The sequence below is a fragment of the Camelina sativa genome, chromosome 8, assembly GCF_000633955.1.
Source record: "Camelina sativa cultivar DH55 chromosome 8, Cs, whole genome shotgun sequence".
Taxonomy (NCBI): domain Eukaryota; kingdom Viridiplantae; phylum Streptophyta; class Magnoliopsida; order Brassicales; family Brassicaceae; genus Camelina; species Camelina sativa.
Window position 1 is genome coordinate 27,393,390 of NC_025692.1, and position 18,132 is coordinate 27,411,521.

An 18,132-nucleotide genomic window follows, 5' to 3' on the forward strand; every position below is an offset into this window, starting at 1 on the left:
AAAAAAAAAAAAAAAAAAATCCATACTATTGCTTTCTATAATTAACAAAGATATATAATAGACAGAATATAATGACCAAATCCTTGAATATTTGTTACTATTTCAAGCTCATGCGTCTTTCCAGCATAGTTGTTGCTATCCGGTCTTTTCAAATCATACTTCCTATATTTTTAACTTGTATAAATTATAATGTATTTTATTTTAAAGGAGAAAGAAAAACAAATTTGCAATCCTACTTCATATATAGATATAGACATATATTTTATACTTTTTAGTGAATCAATTATAGAATTTGTATTGAACGATGAGAGAAGAACGACGACATATCAATGGATTGGACATGTACTGTACCTAAACGTGGGTAATGTGCAATGAAGGTTGTTGTTTGAGAAGACAGTACGTAGAGTTTGAGTTGTAAGAAAATGATTAGGGTTTTGTTTTTCGTCTGCACTTCAGCCCAATGTTTTCACCGAACCCCACTACTCCTACGTGAAACCCGGAGCCTCACGTGCTCTTCCATATTTTTAGATATAACTTTTTCCCCGAATGTAATAACTTGTAAGTAGTATATTGCACATAGAATCTCGTGATCTCCTGATGCTAATTTTAAAAAAAAAAAAAAAAAGTGTGCGAATGTTTTAAAATAACTATAAGAATTTGTCTACTTAGATTTGGATCGTACTAAAGTATAATAATGCCAATATGCCATGCATCATTCGTCATTACTGTTATTTTATTAGAAATCACACATATGTTTGACGTGTATCCCGAAAAATTAGAGAAAATTTGTTATATACATCAATCAAAGTCAAGTTATCTTCTATGTTGTGTAAATCAATGTACTCTTCCGCCGTCTATACATACTTTCTTTTTATATATATAATACACAAGAACACATCACAATCAGTGGACCCGCGAGACAATTAACGAACGTTAGCACTAAACCAGCTCGAATATAACTATATATATACGCATACTACGTAATAATTATAAACCACAACAATCACAAATGGACCATTCTAATCTTCGTAGCCAACACCCTAATTCATCTTCCACCACTTCCTCATCCTCTTCCCCTTTCCATGGTCACAAGAGCGACACCGGAAACACAAAACGGTCAAGGTCAACGTCCACGTTATCGACGGATCCTCAGAGCGTGGCGGCCCGTGAGAGACGGCACAGAATCAGCGACCGTTTCAAAGTTCTGCAAAGCATGGTTCCTGGTGGTGCGAAGATGGACACTGTCTCTATGCTTGACGAAGCCATTAGATACGTAAAGTTCCTGAAAGCTCAGATCTGGTTTCACCAAAACATGCTTGTCTTCTTAAACGACCACGAAACCACGTCGTCTTGTACTTACTCTCCCGCCACCGGAGAATACGAACCAACACTCTTTGGTTATGATGAAGATTGTACCCATGTAAACGAGACGTACTCACAAGGCATGCCACTTACGGTTATGGACTCGGAGTATTCGCCGTGGCTTGGTCCGGTTGATTATGAGCAAGAACGTGGATCATCTTAGTCATGTGATTATATTACAGTATTTTACCGCTTTCCTAATTGTTGCAATCTTTAGTAACTTAGTTTAAGGTTTACATGCAGCATTTAAATTCTATATATTTGGAGATTTCACTTTAAATATGTGAATGAGACTAATTAATCATTTAACCTATAGTACAATATTGGGTGTTTTCATCAAAATTAATTGAGTTTTTTTTTGTTGCCAATTTTACCGAGTAACTTTGTGTCCAACTTTTAAATTGACATGTAAACGTCTTTTACCACACGACCTGTCGACCTTATCTTAGCACACAAAACAACACGTCGTTTTATATAAACAAATTAAATAATTAAACAACAAGAAGTTGTGATTAAATTTGGGAAATTGGGAAACAACACGTCGTTTTCATTACGCAGAGACGCCACGTATTCCAAACACACTACGACGAGGCTCCGCTGCAATTGTAAAGTCAGAGAAACTGTTTCTCCGGTCAACGAGAGAACTCAGGAACTGCAAATGGAAGACTCTGGTAAAAATCAAACCTTTCTTGAATTTATTTCTCCTTTTAACAGCTCTATTGTTTATTCTGATGAGTTTTACGGCGATAATGGCTAAAATTGAAGCAGAGAAGACGAATCAGATAGTGGTGCTTCTGATTGGTCCGCCAGGAAGCGGCAAATCGACGTTTTGTGACACCGTGATGCGTTCCTCTCTCCGCCCTTGGTCTCGCGTCTGTCAGGTTTCTCTTCTTCTTTTTTTTTTTTATTGCACAGAAGCTGACTGATAAAATTCCTCAACGAGACTAAATTTGCGAAAATTGCTTAGATTTAGTTTTGTTTAACTTACTTCAGGACATTATTAACAATGGCAAAGCTGGAACAAAGGCTCAGTGTTTAAAGATGGCAACAAGTTCCCTCAAGGAAGGCAAGAGCGTTTTTATAGACAGATGCAATCTTGACAGAGAGCAGCGGTCTGAGTTTGTTAAGCTTGGTGGTCCTGGCATTGAAGTCCATGCAGTCGTTCTGGAGCTTCCTGCTCAGGTTTGTATTTCTAGATCAGTCAAAAGAACCGGTCATGAAGGGAATCTACAAGGCGGTAGAGCTGCAGCTGTTGTGAATAGGATGCTTCAGAGTAAGGAACTACCCAAAGTGAATGAAGGGTTTTCTCGGGTTATGTTTTGTTACAACGATGCTGATGTTGAGAATGCTGTTAACACATACAGCAAGCTTGGTCCAATGGATACTCTTCCTTCTGGCTGTTTTGGCGAAAAGAAATCAGACACTAAAAGCCAACCTGGTATAATGAAGTTCTTTAAGAAAGTCAATGCTCTTCCTGGTTCATCATCTTCTAATGAAGGTACTAATGCAATGCGCAAAGCTAATGAAAAGACAGAAAATTTCCGACTTGGTTCTGCTGATATTGTACATACACTGGCATTCCCATCAGTTTCGACTGCTGATTTTCAGTTTGATCTTGAAAAGGCTTCTGATATCATTGTCGAGAAAGCAGAGGAATTCTTGCCCAAAGTTGGGACTGCGCGTCTTGTCTTGGTGGACTTGAGCCACGGGTCAAAGATTCTGTCTCTTGTCAAAGCTAAGGCTTCTCAGAAGAACATTGACTCAGAGAGATTTTTCACATTTGTCGGGGACATAACTAAGCTTCGTTCTGAAGGTGGTTTACACTGCAATGTTATAGCTAATGCTACTAATTGGTAAGCACTAAGCATTCATTAGTTTCTTGCTCTTCAGTTAAATGCACCAACTTATTGAGTACGATTAGGGGGATACATCTTCCATTAGTAGCTAATTTTGTGAGCTATGTGCAGGCGGCTTAAACCTGGAGGTGGGGGTGTGAATGCAGCAATATTCAAAGCTGCTGGTCCAGATCTCGAGACTGCGACAAGAGTACGAGCAAACACTCTTCTTCCTGGAAAAGCAGTGGTAGTTCCTCTTCCTTCTACTTGCCCTTTACTCAATGCAGAAGGTATTACACATGTCATACATGTTCTAGGACCAAACATGAACCCAAACCGACCAGACAACCTTAGCAACGACTACACCAAGGGCTGCAAAACTCTCCGGGAGGCTTACACATCCCTGTTTGAAGGTTTTCTATCAGTAGTACAAGATCAATCAAAGTTTCCCAAACGAAGCAATCAAACAGCTGTGTCAGATTCTGGTGAGCATATTAAGGAAGACTCTGAGAGAAACAAAAAGTACAAAGGATCACAAGATAAGGCCGTAACTAATAATATGGAATCAGGGTCTCTGGAGGATACAAGAGACAGTGGAAAGAAGATGAGTAAAGAATGGAGCACATGGGCATTGGCTCTCCACACCATCGCAATGCACCCAGAGAGACACGAGAATGTCGTGCTAGAATTTTCAGACAACATCGTTGTGATAAACGACCAGTACCCAAAGGTAAAAAAAGTCTTGATGCTGATTTATAAGTATAGTATCTTTCTTCATGAGACAGATGACAAAACAAGATTTTCCATTTAGGCTCGGAAGCATGTGCTAGTACTGGCGAGACAGGAGAGTCTAGATGGGCTAGAAGACGTTCGCAAGGAGAACCTTCAACTTCTGCAGGAAATGCACAATGTTGGTCTGAAATGGGTTGATAGATTCCAAAACGAGGATGCATCTCTTATCTTCCGCCTTGGATATCACTCGGTACTTAAGTCATCTTTAACATTCTGAGCACTGATGAATTTTCTGTTTCCCTTGAGTCTAGACTTCGGATTTGCACTTTCTGTTGCTTGTTTTAGAGTTTACTTTAAAGCTAAGAGTTCATTAGCAAAATCATTGAAATTGATATGTTTAACATACATTGTATTTTTTTTCTTTCAGGTTCCGTCGATGCGACAACTACATTTACACGTTATAAGCCAAGACTTTGATTCAGATAGTTTAAAGAACAAGAAACACTGGAACTCTTTCACGTCCTCGTTCTTTCGTGACTCAGTTGATGTACTTGAAGAGGTCAAGAGCCAAGGTAAGGCCAATGTGGCGAGCGAAGATCTGTTGAAAGGGGAGTTGCGTTGCAATCGGTGTAGAAGCGCACACCCAAATATTCCTAAACTCAAATCTCATGTCAGAAGCTGCCGTTCTCAGTTTCCTGAACATGTACTCCAAAACAGTCGCCTTGTGGCTCGACCAGAGACTAAGCTATAACGACCCGTTCTATTTTGGTTAAAAATTAGTGTATACTTTTTATGGAAATCTAACTTTTAAATATGTTGTGATTTTGGTTAAGATAAGATCAGCTCTGTTCTTAGGTTTTTGTTTTTTCTGGTAAATAAGTTATTGAGTTGGTTCATTTGAGGAAAAAGTATGTGTAACAACCTTAGGTAAAGGAGAGCATATGAGCTTCATTGAGTTGGGTCACTGAGTTGGGTCACTGATGAGTATAAGTTATTGAGTTGGTTCATTGAGTTGGGTCACTGAGTCATGAACTTATACACGTTTGAAAAGCAAAAAAAAAAGTCAAGATGTTAGAATATTAACTGAACTGAGTCTTATGATAATTTAGACTGAAACTGTTGGATTTATTTGGACTTTACGTTTAAAGAAAAGGCACAAAAATTGAAGTTTGTAATGGAGAACAGGAGAAGGAACAGGTTCACTAATGGGAAAGATATAACAACCAACGGTCGAAACTTAGAAACCAGTAGGAAAATCAATCAGTACTTCAAACATAAAACTAAGAATAGAACAGGAAACAATGTGATTCAATTATATTGCTAAGAAACGAGAGATGCTTGAGCCACACTGATCAAGATTCTCTCTCTTTGCTTGCTTCTACTGAGGATTGGGAGGACGACCATTAGCAGCAGAGACGCGAGATCCCCACTCAAGCAACTCTCTGCTCGTATCATCTTTGTGAACAATCACTTCAATGAAACAAAGACAATCTTTCTTCTCCGTTGTCGCTGTCTTAATCGCTTCCTCTAACTCCTCCTCGTATCTCACCTAACCAAACACACAACATTCATAATGTTACTACTTTCAACCCAAAATTCATATATGTTTAACTTCCAACTGTAATCATTAGAGATTACCTTTTTGGTCCAGCATTTGCCTTCACCGTTATGAATGGCATCGACGAGACCAGTGTAGTTCCAGTTCTTGATCACGTTGTAAGGACCATCATGAATCTCGACTTCGATGGTGTAGCCACCGTTGTTAATCAGGAAGATGATCGACTTCTGTCCGTTACGAATCATCGTGGATATGTCCTGAGCCGTCACTTGGAAACTCCCGTCTCCGATGAAAGACAAGACTCTCTTCTCTGGTGCAGCCTGTGCGTATCCCAGAGTTGCACCAACAGACCAACCAATTGATCCATACTGCATCTGAAACTCGTACCTACAAAACAGAGCAAAGCTTTTTTCAAATCTTGTGTGTTGTTCCACTATTTTCACCATGTTAAATGTAAAAGATTTAGTATTTTTTGTTGGATACTTACCCACATCCTTTAGGCAGCTTTAGTTTCTGGCAATTGAACCAAGAATCACCAGTTTCAGCAATCACAGCGGTTTCACTAGAGAGCATCTTCTGAATGTGTTGGAACATTGCGTTGACTCTCAGAGGCTCTTTTGGTTCGCATTTCGCTGGCTTACCTTCAGGGACAAAGATCCTATGGTAATTCTCATAAGCCGTCTCGTTACGCTTCACTCTCTTAGCCAACTCCCTGAAGAAATCGGCCATCCGAACGCAACCAAACGTAGGACCATTAGCCACAACGACACGATCAGGATGCACGATGATGGCTTTCTCTTTCTTGAGGAGAAGGGAGTAACCAACGGAGCTGTAGTCGTTGAAGATTGGACCAGCGAATATGTAAGCATCCGCAGATTCGACAATCTCATTGCAGAAAGGTGTGCTCACTGCTCCCCAGTAAGTGCCAAGGAAATGAGGATGGTTCTCTGGTACAAAGCCTTTTGCAGAAGGCATCACTGCCATGGCGTAGCCTGAAGCATCAGCTAGCTCCACAAAGGCATCACTAGCTTTAGCCACACGCAACTTAGGACCACCAACCATAACTGGCTTCACTGCCTTGTTCAGAAACTCCAAAGTTGCTTCCACCGCTGCTTCTAGACCCATCTTGTTGCTCAACCTAATAATCAATGAATACATTTGTAAGCTTGAATCTTGGAAGAGATTAGAATATATTGAACAGCTATTGCTCATATTACCTTGGAGTTAGGGCAAAAGGGACAGGATCACGAGCAAAAGTAGGATGAGGAGTTGCAGCTAAGTTACAGCTGATGCTAATGTACACAGGCTTGCTCTCTTTCAGAGCTGTTGATATCGCTGTATCAATCTGCTCATGAGCATCCTCCAGATGGTTCACCACAGCCTGACAAAAACATAGTCAAAATCTTACGCTAATGTTGAGATGATAAAGATTGAATATGAGTTGACTCTTGTGTGGTTATACCTGATAGCAAGTAACGGTCTGGAAACACCTAAGCTCTTGGCTGAAGTCAGGTAAACCGATGGTGTGATGAAGAATACGGTTAGTGCCGAAATCGTTGGAGTTGGGACCTCCGACGATACAGATAACTGGCAGATTCTCACTGTATGCACCAGCGATGGCGTTCAAAACGCTGAGTCCACCAACGGTGAAGGTGACGACACAAGCACCGACTCCACGGGATCGAGCGTAGCCATCTGCAGCGTAACCGGCGTTAAGCTCGTTGCAGCATCCGATGTTGTTGAGCTCTGGCTCGGCGATGAGGTGGTCGAGCAGAGTTAGGTTGAAATCACCGGGAACAGAGAAAATGTCGGTGACTCCGGCTTGGACAAGACGGCGGGCTAAGTGACGTCCTAGAGTCGCTTCGGAAGTTGCGGTGGTGGGAGCGCAGTCTTGGATTGTTGCGATGGCGTTGCTTGGTGGACTTCCTACGTCGCCAGTTGTTGGCTTACACGTGTCGATCGATCCTATTTTGGTGTCCATTGGAAAGTTAGCTTATGAAACTCTTTTAATTGTTTGTTGATGAGTAGTATAATGCAATGAGGAGGTGTATTATATAGTTGTGTGGAGTAGTAGAGAGAGTAGTATTACATTGGCGGTTTCAGACGTTTCGGTTTCTGACTTTCTTGTGCTAAAAGCAAAAGATTTTCATGAAAAATTATTTGCTAATTTATCTGCTGTCAATTTATAAATACAGCTAATTATTATACGCGAAACACGACCAAATTAGTTTTTTCATAAAATGTTTCTTTAGTTTTTTTAATACGAAGATACATTATGTTTGATTAGACATATCATCAATGCATCATTAATCCTCTGATTTTCATCTTTGAACTTGTTTGCCAAGATTACTCATTAATGCATTCGGATTTCCTTCTTAAGTATGGTTTAGCTGATACATGAATTCAACAGAAAACGAATATATTTTCTAAAGAATTTTACTGATTCGTATTGTTCAAGACTTTTATTACCTTAAAAAGAAATTAGTAACCATATAAGAGAAATCAGTAATTTACATGTGATGCACGTAAGGACATTAAAATATTCCATCCTGATTTCATCAATATTTTCTTATACTCGATTACGTGATAAATATTAATATAGCCTAATCCCTCACACAAATTTAAAATAATTGGAATAAAACTTAAATTACAATACATGTGTTATGTGTATATATGGGGCCATGCATATAAGACAGATTAGATAAATAATTAACTTTTTAATTTTGATTTTGTTATATCATTATTTTTAAAATTGGAATATTGTGTTAACGTATGAGAGAATAGACTACAATTATTAGTTTATTCTTTTTGTCAATGGGTTTTCATTGAATAGAGACTATAATTATGAAATGAAATCATGTCCTTGTAAATTAAGCCTATTTATTAAAAATACAAATAACACACATCGAAATATACTTGGGTATAACTATTTCTTACCGTGTTTAGTGCTATGAATTACCGTCTAACCTATTGTTTATTTCTCAAACCAACAGAGTGGCCGGTAACATATTCCTCACTTGTCATCTCCTTGATTGATTACTAGAACGTTTTGTCGTAAAGCTTGAGCTAGTTTTAAATCCTAAAACCAATACGTAAATGGTTTAATAGCAAAAGTCGAAATAACTGTCTTCAACTTTAATAAAGTCGACCAGTTTTGAGGGTTGAAGACTTGAAGGGTAACCGAGAATTGAATTCCCTTGTCCAATGGCAATTAGTATATATGTTTAAAGGTGTACTTTCATGGCATTTGCCGATACAACAATATCATTATCAGTGAACACAAGAAACTGTTGATTATATTATTATATTATTTTTGCGAACACTTAGCCCAAACTAAATGAATCCTATCATTAACAGCCCAAATTAAACCCTTATACTCAGCCAGGGTTCGTCGATAAGAGAGACCAACAAAACCAATCACCGGTATGAAACAGATTCTTGACCAAAAACGAAACAGCTATCAAGTTTGACAATACACGAGACAATCGTATAAGTATAAAGTTACGTAGGAGAACAAAATCTCCATATAATTCTGTAATCACAGTAAATGACGTAAGTAACGAGACATGTATGTTAATTGTCCGAGGGAATATCTTAGAAACAAGTCAAACAACCAACGAGATTTAGTTATAGAATTCAGTGGCGTGATAAACTTAACACATGTTCTGCAATAATTCATTGCGTAGTCTTCTTCAATGTTCCAAGATATACAGATTACGTTAATATCACTCTGATCATATTGCTTAAGATAGCGAGGGCATAAAACATGAGAAACAACCTCTTAAAGATTAAAACAAATTCAAACAATTCAAGAATAATGTGGCAGCAAAGAGGAAAAGATCGGTTATATCAAGAATTGGATAACCGATCAAACAATTCCTCACTCAGGCAGCCAATACATTTGCTTTAGGCAACTGGGAAAAAGAGAGAGATCGATGTTCGATTCACTCGGCAAAAAGTTGCCTTTTTCACTATAATTAAAACCATTCTTGAAAACTTTTCAAACCAATACAAAAGAAAATTAAAAAACGAAGAAATTTCCCATCAGAGTAACTATGACAATATAGCATCATATGGATCTGATTAACAGACCCATAGCTTTTGATTTGTAATCCTCATTAGGAAAAAACTACATAAAGAGTTTATAAAACAGAGCAAACCAAAAACAAACAAAAAAAAAAAACGTTTCGAAGAATTCACCACTAGGGGAAGAAGATAGATGAAAACTCTAAACAGAAGCCGTCTATAAAAAGGAGAGGTTGCGATGACGATGATGGTATTAGATGGCGGCGGCGGCTAAACAACTAGGGTTTTTGGTGGAACCCAATGCAGAGCGTTTGCATTATTAATATACAAGGGATATGGGCCTTATATGTTGCAAACATGGCCCAAATAAAACTGATCCCAGCCCAAACTAATATGGACGTGGCGATTCCAAGTTTCACCTACTTTTTTTTAAGTGGAAACCTGGATTCACCTGACATCATTTGTTGCCAATTTTGTTATACTGTAACACTAATTTTGATATTGCTATTGTATGCAGTAAACTTGTTTAACCGCTGATATCAACGGCAACAGAAACAAAACAAATAGAACTCCCAAAATTTGATTATCGTAACACCCTTATAAATCGTGAGCGTAGTTTTTATTTGTTTGATCAAATCGTTTTTGCGAAGATCAAAATCCAAATTGACAGATTCAAATTTAAAAAAAACGTGTCTCACTATAAAGGAGCGTTCTGGAGATATCTCATCTCATAAAGACCTGTGACTTGATCTGCAACAGCCCACATGATGGCTTGTCCTGGTGGAATCCTCATTAGCCTCGGCAACAACCCTCTCCACAAAGCCACTAACCCTTCTTCTGCATAAATCGTTCTAATTGCGTGAACCATTCCTTTATATCTCACCCCATCTTCACCGTCTCGAGTTTGAGCCATTAACCTCGTCTTGACCACATCAAATGGTCCTGTGCAAAACGGACCAGCTGTCCCAGCCAAAAACCCTGAGATCATTGACTGCCATGGCTGCAAGACTTTACCATCGCCTTCGTGTTTGTTCCACAAGAGTACATCAAACGCGTTTTTCGCTGTGAACATTACAGCTTGGTTGGTACCGTTTCGCATAACCGTCGGTGCTGCACCTGACCATAACCCCAATATGCTTTCTTCTCTCACGATGGTTCGAGCACAATGTATAGGTCCTTTGTACTTGAAGAGCTCAGGACTCAATCCTTTCTGCTGCTGAAGTCTAATTTTCACCACCTGATTTGATTTAAAAGCAAGAACAGAGAACTTAAACAGTGTTTTACTCTCAGGTAAAGGCATCATATGAGAATTAAACCACAACAAGAGCAAGACAGACTATATTTTTTCACTCAGTTATGCATAGAAACCAGAACCAGTCAGTCAGAGACTAGAAATGCTACTACTTACTACTGTTTATGATAATCAACAACACGATCCTCCGAAACAAGAATTGGCAATGAACAATAGTGACCAAAAGCACAGTTCCAATCTAAGTAGCAAAGAGATTTTGTTGGTTTGCATTTTTCCAAAAAGTATCAAACAGATCTGAATAAAACAATTCTCAAAAGAAACACTAAAGTATTGATGAACAGAGAGTTTGGTGCAAGATTAATCTACAATTATCAACTAACTAACTACGATTAAACTATAATTTAACAAATTCTAAAGTGCTAATAAAATATTAGGGGGGGAAGACATGTGAATTTCGTCAGAGTTTTTTTTTGTCCTGTAAAGTAACTGAAAAGGCAACAAAAATGGAAAGCTTTTTATACCTCAAAGGGTGTAACAATGGCGAGAGCTTCAAGAACGCCGGCGCCGAATCCGGAAAGCAAACGGCCACGGTTGCTGACCTTTCCGGTCTCTGAATCTTTGAACGCGGTTTGGAACATGGCGTTAGATCCCATCCGAAGGGTGTACTTGAGCGTGAGGTGAGTGGCGAAGGGAGTTAAACCTTTCCAGAGAGCACGAACCCCTTCGGTGCGAACCACCGTGGAGCCACAGTGCGCGATTCCTTTGTAAGCGCCGACACGATCTAGCTGGAGACGCGTTTTGATTACGTCGATTGGTTGGAGACAACAAGCCTCGACTACTCCGCCTAGTGACCCTGACACTGCTTTCATGTACGCCGGTATCTGTTTCCTCCGCTCCGTTGTCGTCGTCGCCGCCGCCATTTTAGAATCCTCCCTCCGCGGCCGAGCGAATCAAATAAAAAACAAAAAAACGGAGAAGAAAGCAGAGAGAGAGAGAGAGAGTCTTCCTTCACCTTCTATTTATGGTTTTGATATTTTTTGGTTTTAAATCGATTTTGCAAGATTTGTTTGCTTACAAAGAAAACAACAAACAATAGCGAAACTAAACTTGTTAAATCCTTTAGATACATATATATGTGGAGAAGTGTGAGAGGGAGAGAACACGACCCCCTTTTCCTAGAAGTGTCATTCCTAAAAAAAATTATTTCTAATAACAATTTGTTAAACAAAGAAAATCCAATTCTTATTCAAATAATTCTATTAGAAAGAAGTAAAAAAAGGTTGGTAAAAAAGTACGCAATGTATCAGGCTGCTCTAACGTAACGTTTCTTCGTCCATGGTGTTCAGACTTGATAGAGATTCCATTTTCATCTAGTATATCATATACTGTATATGTTTCTTGGTAACTCCAAAAATATTATTTCATCACAATTCACAACCAGAATCAGATAGTTTATAGGCGTAAAATCACCATAAAGATGGTAGGTGTTAGTTATTTGAGGCCTCTTATTTAAAGGGACCATATTTGATTTGATTTTATCTCTTCTTCAGCGGTCGTAAATGACCCAACTTTAAGTGACCATGCTTCTTTAGTCATTGTCGTTTCTTTTGTTCGAAAATTGCCAATAGCATTATTTTCCCTTTTCATTGCCTTTTTTTTAACGTTTTCTTCTTCTTTGTTTTGCTCTGCTGTTACACGCCTCTTCTTCTTCTATTTTCCATTCCGACTAGAAATGCAAAAAAATAATAAGACATTATTTTACTACTTCATAAAAAATTAATGTGTGTGATTGTGCTGAAGGAGCTTCACGTGTGGCTGTATATATGACATTTGTGCTTCACAGGGCCTTTCACTTCATCATGTTATGTACAGTACTTAGATCCCGGTACCCTAGTCCTCCAACTTTACTTTACTTTACTATGTGACAGTTGTACAATCTTCACTGAAGTACTGGTAGGTAGCTCGGAAACCGATTGGACTTGGACTCTTTAACCATGTTATTGCCTAAACTGTAGTTGACAATCGCGGACAGGAGCACTTGGTTTTTTGTACTTTATTTGTCAGAACTTGCGCTGCTTTAACTTCTCTATAAACTAGTAGATGGAATACAACAAGATGTGAATGACTTGAAAAATTAATTAACAAATTTTTGGAGGATATCAGTGGGGAATGGTTTATTTAGATTTTATATTGCTTATCGATTCTAGACCTTTTGGCTCGTATACCTGAGACCTTCACGCTCTTACTGTATTGCATTTCACAACTTTTCAAATCGATTACGGATTTACACATAAATTCAAAGCCAGCCAAAAACATAAAAGAATCAATAAATGAGCTCTACAAATAAGTAAGCGATAGAAATTCCTTGACAGAACTTCATATATAAGGGGGTCAGTCACACCTGTCAAGTTGGGTTTAAAAGAAGAGAAACAGCATCACTAGATCACTGGTTGTTTAACCCACAGGCTTATTACTTTTGAACATTCTTTATACAAAGATAAACAGACCTCTCTACTTGAGCTGAGCCATGCAATTATAAGATTCCCCAAGAGAATAATCACTGTTTCTTCATGGACTGCAAAAGTTAACGGAGCAGTTTAGATTTCAATATCACAACCTCTACTGTAGAATCTATGAAAGCTACAAAAAAACAAAACTCACATCAATGTTCTTGGCGACTTCTTCCATTTGCTGAGCAACTTTCTCCTTGCTCTCTGCGGCTGGAATAATAATAAAAACCCCCCACAATTTAGTAAGACTATGCAATAAGAGGGAGAAAGCAAAAATACACTACACAAATTTTAATGCTTTTTTAAGGTTAAAGAGACAAACCCATTTTAGAGAGGTTTTCTATTCTCTTTGAAGTCCTCACAGCAAATCTCTGGAACGCATGGCTGCCAAAAACAAATAAGAAATTTACAAAGCCAGAAATACAACCAATCTCGTGAAACAATTGGAGATCTAAAGTAGTGTCTGAATATACCAAAGAAACGAAATAGAAAAGAGGAAACAAAACAAAAATAGCCTCAGAAATTTCTTAGATTCAAGAGTAACGTCATGTATTTGATCAGGACAAGCCTACGAAAATCATCACCGGCAGCAAACAACTAATGGAGAAACCAACAAGTCTATACAAAAGTAGATCCTGAGTTTCCAAAAGGTCAGGACAAAATGCATTGCCCTTTCAAATCAGGTAATAGCATTGAGCAACACGAGTGAAATGAGAGGCTCAAGACGACAATAAACGAAAACTATAACATAAAACAATTCCAAAACAAAAGCCAAAATCTTGTTCAAAAAAACAAAATATATCAAACTTCCTACGCTGCAGCGTATGGTAAATTACGCAGCAGACCAGCTGTAAGTTGAGGCTATCTTGCTTCGATATGAACGAGCCGATGAGGAACTTATTTATAAATCCACTCAGCCAGAGAAAGAAGCTTATATATTATAATATACTACATCTAAATTTTAAAACCCTAAATCGAGGAAATATAAGAATTGAGAGTACCTGTTAGCCAAACCATTAACTATGAACTCGTTCGCAACGTACGAAATAACTCTGGCAATGAAGTTTCCTCCTCCCGCCATTATCGCACTTTCCTATTAAGTAAAACAGATCCAAGGAAACCCTAATAACGTCAATAATTATTATAGCCCCCAAATCGCTACAATTTCTCTACTCAACGGAACAATTTGAGACAGAAACTATATAAAAAAAAAAAAAAAAAAAAAAAACNAAAAAACTCGAATTCAGACCTAATTTTATGAATGAATAAACAAATCAAAACTAAATCAAACAAGATCGTATAGGAAAAGAGCAGATTTTGTAGGAATCAGTCTAACCTGATGCAAAGATGCAAACGAAGAGGGAGGTTTCGAGCGAGAGAGACCCAACAAAAATCTGAATCTAAGTCCCTTATCTTCTACATATCCCAGATTCGTTCGATATTATATAGAAGGAGACAACTTCGTCGTGACGGCGAATTGAGTTGTTGCGTTACTGGGCTTGATGTCTCCCATCGAACGGTCACGATGTTCTCATATAAAAAATCCAACGGTACATATTACCCCACTAGTCAACATTAACCTAAAAAACTCATGGTCCTAAAATTCCCATTTTGCCCTTGCCTCCTCCCTCTCTTAACAAATGGGCCCATATATTCTTTCTTACGCGCCAGGCCCATCTAGGCCTTTCTTATATTTTTCATTCAAAACGGGCCGAGTCTGTTTGATCATAGAAAAAACGACGTAGCAATCACATACATACAAAAAGTTCAAACAAACAAATCGGAGAAACAAATAGAGAGAGAGAGGATTTTGATGGGGTTTTTCCCGGTTTACTCCTCCTCTCAGTCTGATTCCTAGGCAATGATTTACAACAAATTAGCCAATAAGATCCGGTTCCATGTATCGGGCAATCCAGGTAGACACCAATGTATACAATCAGCGTGCCGCATTGGATCAGCTCTCTCCTCAGCCGTTAGGATCTTGCCACCAGTCTCGGTGTAAACTGATGTGTGGGCGTCGATGCGGTACTCAGAGAGCTGCGTGATGTTGATCACTGTCACGTGCGTTGCCATGTGCTTTATGACGCTTGACACCACTTTCATCATCTGCTTGTTGGACCCTGTTCCCCAAAACTTTTTATCCTTTACTGGCTTCGTCTCGTTGAAACACTTGGTGCCGTTTGGCTTTCCCCAATCCGCACTTCTGCACGTTTTACATAACACTTTACATTACTGCAACCCATATGTTTTTTTTATCTAGTGCTATTTAGCATTCTAAACATATATCAAAACTTAATAAATCACCTAGTATGAGTAGGAGACATGGTGGTGAAAAAGACTCTGGTCTTATTAGGGTCAACGGTGGAGTCGACCCAATTAGCCCATGTCTTGAGCCCTAGCCTATAAGCCACCGCTGTGTCTAGTGCCTCCGCACCACTAGCCCCATTTCCAAACGAACCCCACAGAGCGTTCATGCGGATACCACTCATCCACCAAACATAAGTGTTGAAAACCAAAATATCCGCTCCGTCCCAAAACTTAGCTCGATCTTCCACTGAGTCTACTTTCACTATCCTTTTCTTCGGATCCAAAATCACAGGTATGTCCGTGTTTGATTCCACGATATATGGTGCCCAACAGAACTCAATTGTAGCATTGTATTCCTATGACCCAACAAAAAAAAAAACACAGAAAATTCAAAATATATGTTTTACTTGCAACACAAGGTTTGAAGAACCGCCTTGCTTTGAATATTGATCTCTAAACGTACCTTAGCTTTAAATACAAAGTATCTTTTGCTACGGTTCATTGATTTTTCTCCTTCCGGTATTATTGATTCCACCGAACACACGAACGATTCCCATTGGCTTCGTTGCAACGAATCTCCCACAAAAAGTAGTCTTTTCCCTCTGAGTTTGTTCATTGCTAACTTCGGACTAAATCTGTTTCGGATTTAAACAAAGCTCATAAGGGTTCTGTCTCAAACCCTGAAACAAGCTAGATTATAGCTTGTGTTTAGTAAGTTGTAATATTTACCGTGGAATTGTGCAGTCATCAGGCTGCCATTCCCACCGAAGATAATCAGTTTTTTGCTGTCCGTTTTTCATGCAAGAGAATTGACGGTCGATGTATGGACATGATCTATCGGTGTAGAGTGGTTCGATTGAGCTATTGTAAACCCATTTCCCTGATGCAACGTTACACTCTTCAGGATCGAATTCGAACCTGTCGTCAAGAAATTCCAAAATCTCTGATCTCTCCTTTCGAATTTTATCCTCTGCGCAACAAGGAAGATTAGAGGAACATCGTGAGAATACTTGCGTCACAAGAAAGAAACACCAAAACAGGACAAAAAAACAGAGTTTTCAGATTCGAGTGTCACGTATGTGCTTACTAGGTTTCGAGCTAACTTCTTTCCTCGGACACGACTTTAGCTTGAATAAATATGAAGTTGAAGAGGAGGAAGACATCAAGCTGATTCTTTCGGTGTATAAGAGAATGAAGAACATGAAACCACAGAGAACGAGAACGATGATGGAGAGAGGAATCTTCTTGGTTCCTCCTGCTCCTCTGTAAGAAATCAAGAAGCTCATAGTGGCAAATCCGGTAATTTAATGTGGAAAACGTGTCGGGTTTGGGAATTAGAGAGGGAAAGGTGGTACGAGAGTGTTTGGTTTATATTTTGTGAAAATATAAATTGAGTAGGAGTGAAGCTAAAGGCATGTTTTGGATGTGTTGCTTCCATCTTTTTCCCAATTTAATAAAGATGTGGTTAGGGGAGGTTAATGATTCGGTTTTTTTCTATTGATTAGAATCTGTAAACGTGAAATGCACATTGTCATTGATTAGATCATTTTTTCGTATATTATAAATATGCAAGACGTCTTCCGATTAGTTGTATATATTCAATCAAGTAACTTCAATAGGTTAATGTTGAATCTATATTAACATTTTTACAGCAGTTTTGTCAAAGAAGACTGGGAGTTGAAAACTATTTACATTTCATGACATTGTAATTAATACCTTTAAAAAAAAATTAAAGCACATTATCGAAAAAAACAATTACAAAATTAATATTAACATTTCTGTATGACCAAAAAAATCAAATTAAGATTCTACAATCATTAATTTCCATAATTTAAGCATATTAACATTAGTCTCTCTTTAATCTACCGAAATCTCCTCCCAAAATAATTTTGCATATCATAAGAAAATTAAACATATTATCCGATCCAGAAATATAGAAACTATTACAATATTCCTTAATTTCCTTCAACTTCCCAAACAACTCGGATAGTTAAAAATATTCCAAATATTAGTTTTTCACATATTTAGCAACAAAAAATTGAGTCAATCGTTTTCCTTTATCAAAACCCTATAAATCAGTTCAAAATCGATTTTGTATATGCATCATTATTACTCACCACATTCAATTTCAAAATTATTTTTCCCCCTAAATCTCTATATGCAAAACCAAAAAAGAAACAAATAGTCTCAGAAAATATTGAATAAGATAAAGTTGGTATATTCCTAATAATCAAAAAATTTGCGAATATTTAATCCATAATTAGTAGCATTAACCGTTAAATCTATTGCGTGCAAAGGTTGAAATATTCAACCTAATTTAGAGCATATAAATTACTTGGCCCCTAATCGCAAGTTAGCATCACCAATATATCAAACATACAGCTTAATTAAGTATTTTGTCAAACACCCTTTCTCTTCACAATTAGGATGTTGTATATTGTTTTGCTTATCATATCAATAAAATTAAGTTTTCAGTTTCTACTCATGACTAACCACCGTCTGTATCCTCATGTCTATATTTTTCGTTAACTAATATGCATTATATGCTAA

General features: G+C 38.0%; 6 protein-coding genes across 10 annotated transcripts; 2 read left to right on the forward strand and 4 right to left on the reverse strand.

Annotated features, from left to right (window-relative positions):
- On the forward strand, positions 1,010 to 1,648 carry LOC109126049 (transcription factor bHLH140-like). Its single transcript, XM_019229117.1, has one exon. It carries the CDS (start codon positions 1,010 to 1,012, stop codon positions 1,523 to 1,525), a length of 516 nt encoding a protein of 171 aa, XP_019084662.1. The 3' UTR covers positions 1,526 to 1,648.
- LOC104708982 (transcription factor bHLH140-like) lies at positions 1,896 to 4,825 on the forward strand. Of its 5 annotated transcripts, XM_019229063.1 has the most exons (7): positions 1,896 to 2,033; positions 2,128 to 2,243; positions 2,356 to 3,215; positions 3,330 to 3,682; positions 3,767 to 3,927; positions 4,009 to 4,179; positions 4,357 to 4,825. In XM_019229063.1, the coding sequence occupies exons 1-7, from the start codon at positions 2,021 to 2,023 to the stop codon at positions 4,678 to 4,680; spliced, it is 1,998 nt and encodes a 665-aa protein (XP_019084608.1). In that variant the 5' UTR covers positions 1,896 to 2,020; the 3' UTR covers positions 4,681 to 4,825. The 5 variants fall into 5 exon arrangements, with proteins under 5 accessions (XP_019084608.1, XP_019084605.1, XP_019084606.1 ...); XM_019229060.1 differs by having other exon boundaries at positions 3,330 to 3,927; XM_019229061.1 differs by having other exon boundaries at positions 2,128 to 2,234; positions 3,330 to 3,927.
- On the reverse strand, positions 4,980 to 7,483 carry LOC104708983 (pyruvate decarboxylase 4). Its single transcript, XM_010425643.1, has 5 exons — positions 6,950 to 7,483; positions 6,705 to 6,868; positions 5,975 to 6,625; positions 5,568 to 5,874; positions 4,980 to 5,478 (listed from the first exon to the last, which is right to left on the reverse strand). The coding sequence occupies exons 1-5, from the start codon at positions 7,466 to 7,468 to the stop codon at positions 5,308 to 5,310; spliced, it is 1,812 nt and encodes a 603-aa protein (XP_010423945.1). The 5' UTR covers positions 7,469 to 7,483; the 3' UTR covers positions 4,980 to 5,307.
- On the reverse strand, positions 10,076 to 12,180 carry LOC104708984 (mitochondrial succinate-fumarate transporter 1-like). The gene is made up of 2 exons (XM_010425644.2): positions 11,287 to 12,180; positions 10,076 to 10,750 (listed from the first exon to the last, which is right to left on the reverse strand). The coding sequence occupies exons 1-2, from the start codon at positions 11,683 to 11,685 to the stop codon at positions 10,211 to 10,213; spliced, it is 939 nt and encodes a 312-aa protein (XP_010423946.1). The 5' UTR covers positions 11,686 to 12,180; the 3' UTR covers positions 10,076 to 10,210.
- On the reverse strand, positions 13,077 to 14,753 carry LOC109126023. The gene is made up of 5 exons (XM_019229064.1): positions 14,612 to 14,753; positions 14,277 to 14,368; positions 13,598 to 13,659; positions 13,427 to 13,485; positions 13,077 to 13,340 (listed from the first exon to the last, which is right to left on the reverse strand). Exons 2-5 carry the CDS (start codon positions 14,354 to 14,356, stop codon positions 13,323 to 13,325), a joined length of 219 nt encoding a protein of 72 aa, XP_019084609.1. The 5' UTR covers positions 14,357 to 14,368; positions 14,612 to 14,753; the 3' UTR covers positions 13,077 to 13,322.
- On the reverse strand, positions 15,004 to 16,988 carry LOC104708985 (protein trichome birefringence-like 3). The gene is made up of 5 exons (XM_010425645.1): positions 16,670 to 16,988; positions 16,312 to 16,552; positions 16,046 to 16,217; positions 15,580 to 15,938; positions 15,004 to 15,478 (listed from the first exon to the last, which is right to left on the reverse strand). The coding sequence occupies exons 1-5, from the start codon at positions 16,866 to 16,868 to the stop codon at positions 15,142 to 15,144; spliced, it is 1,308 nt and encodes a 435-aa protein (XP_010423947.1). The 5' UTR covers positions 16,869 to 16,988; the 3' UTR covers positions 15,004 to 15,141.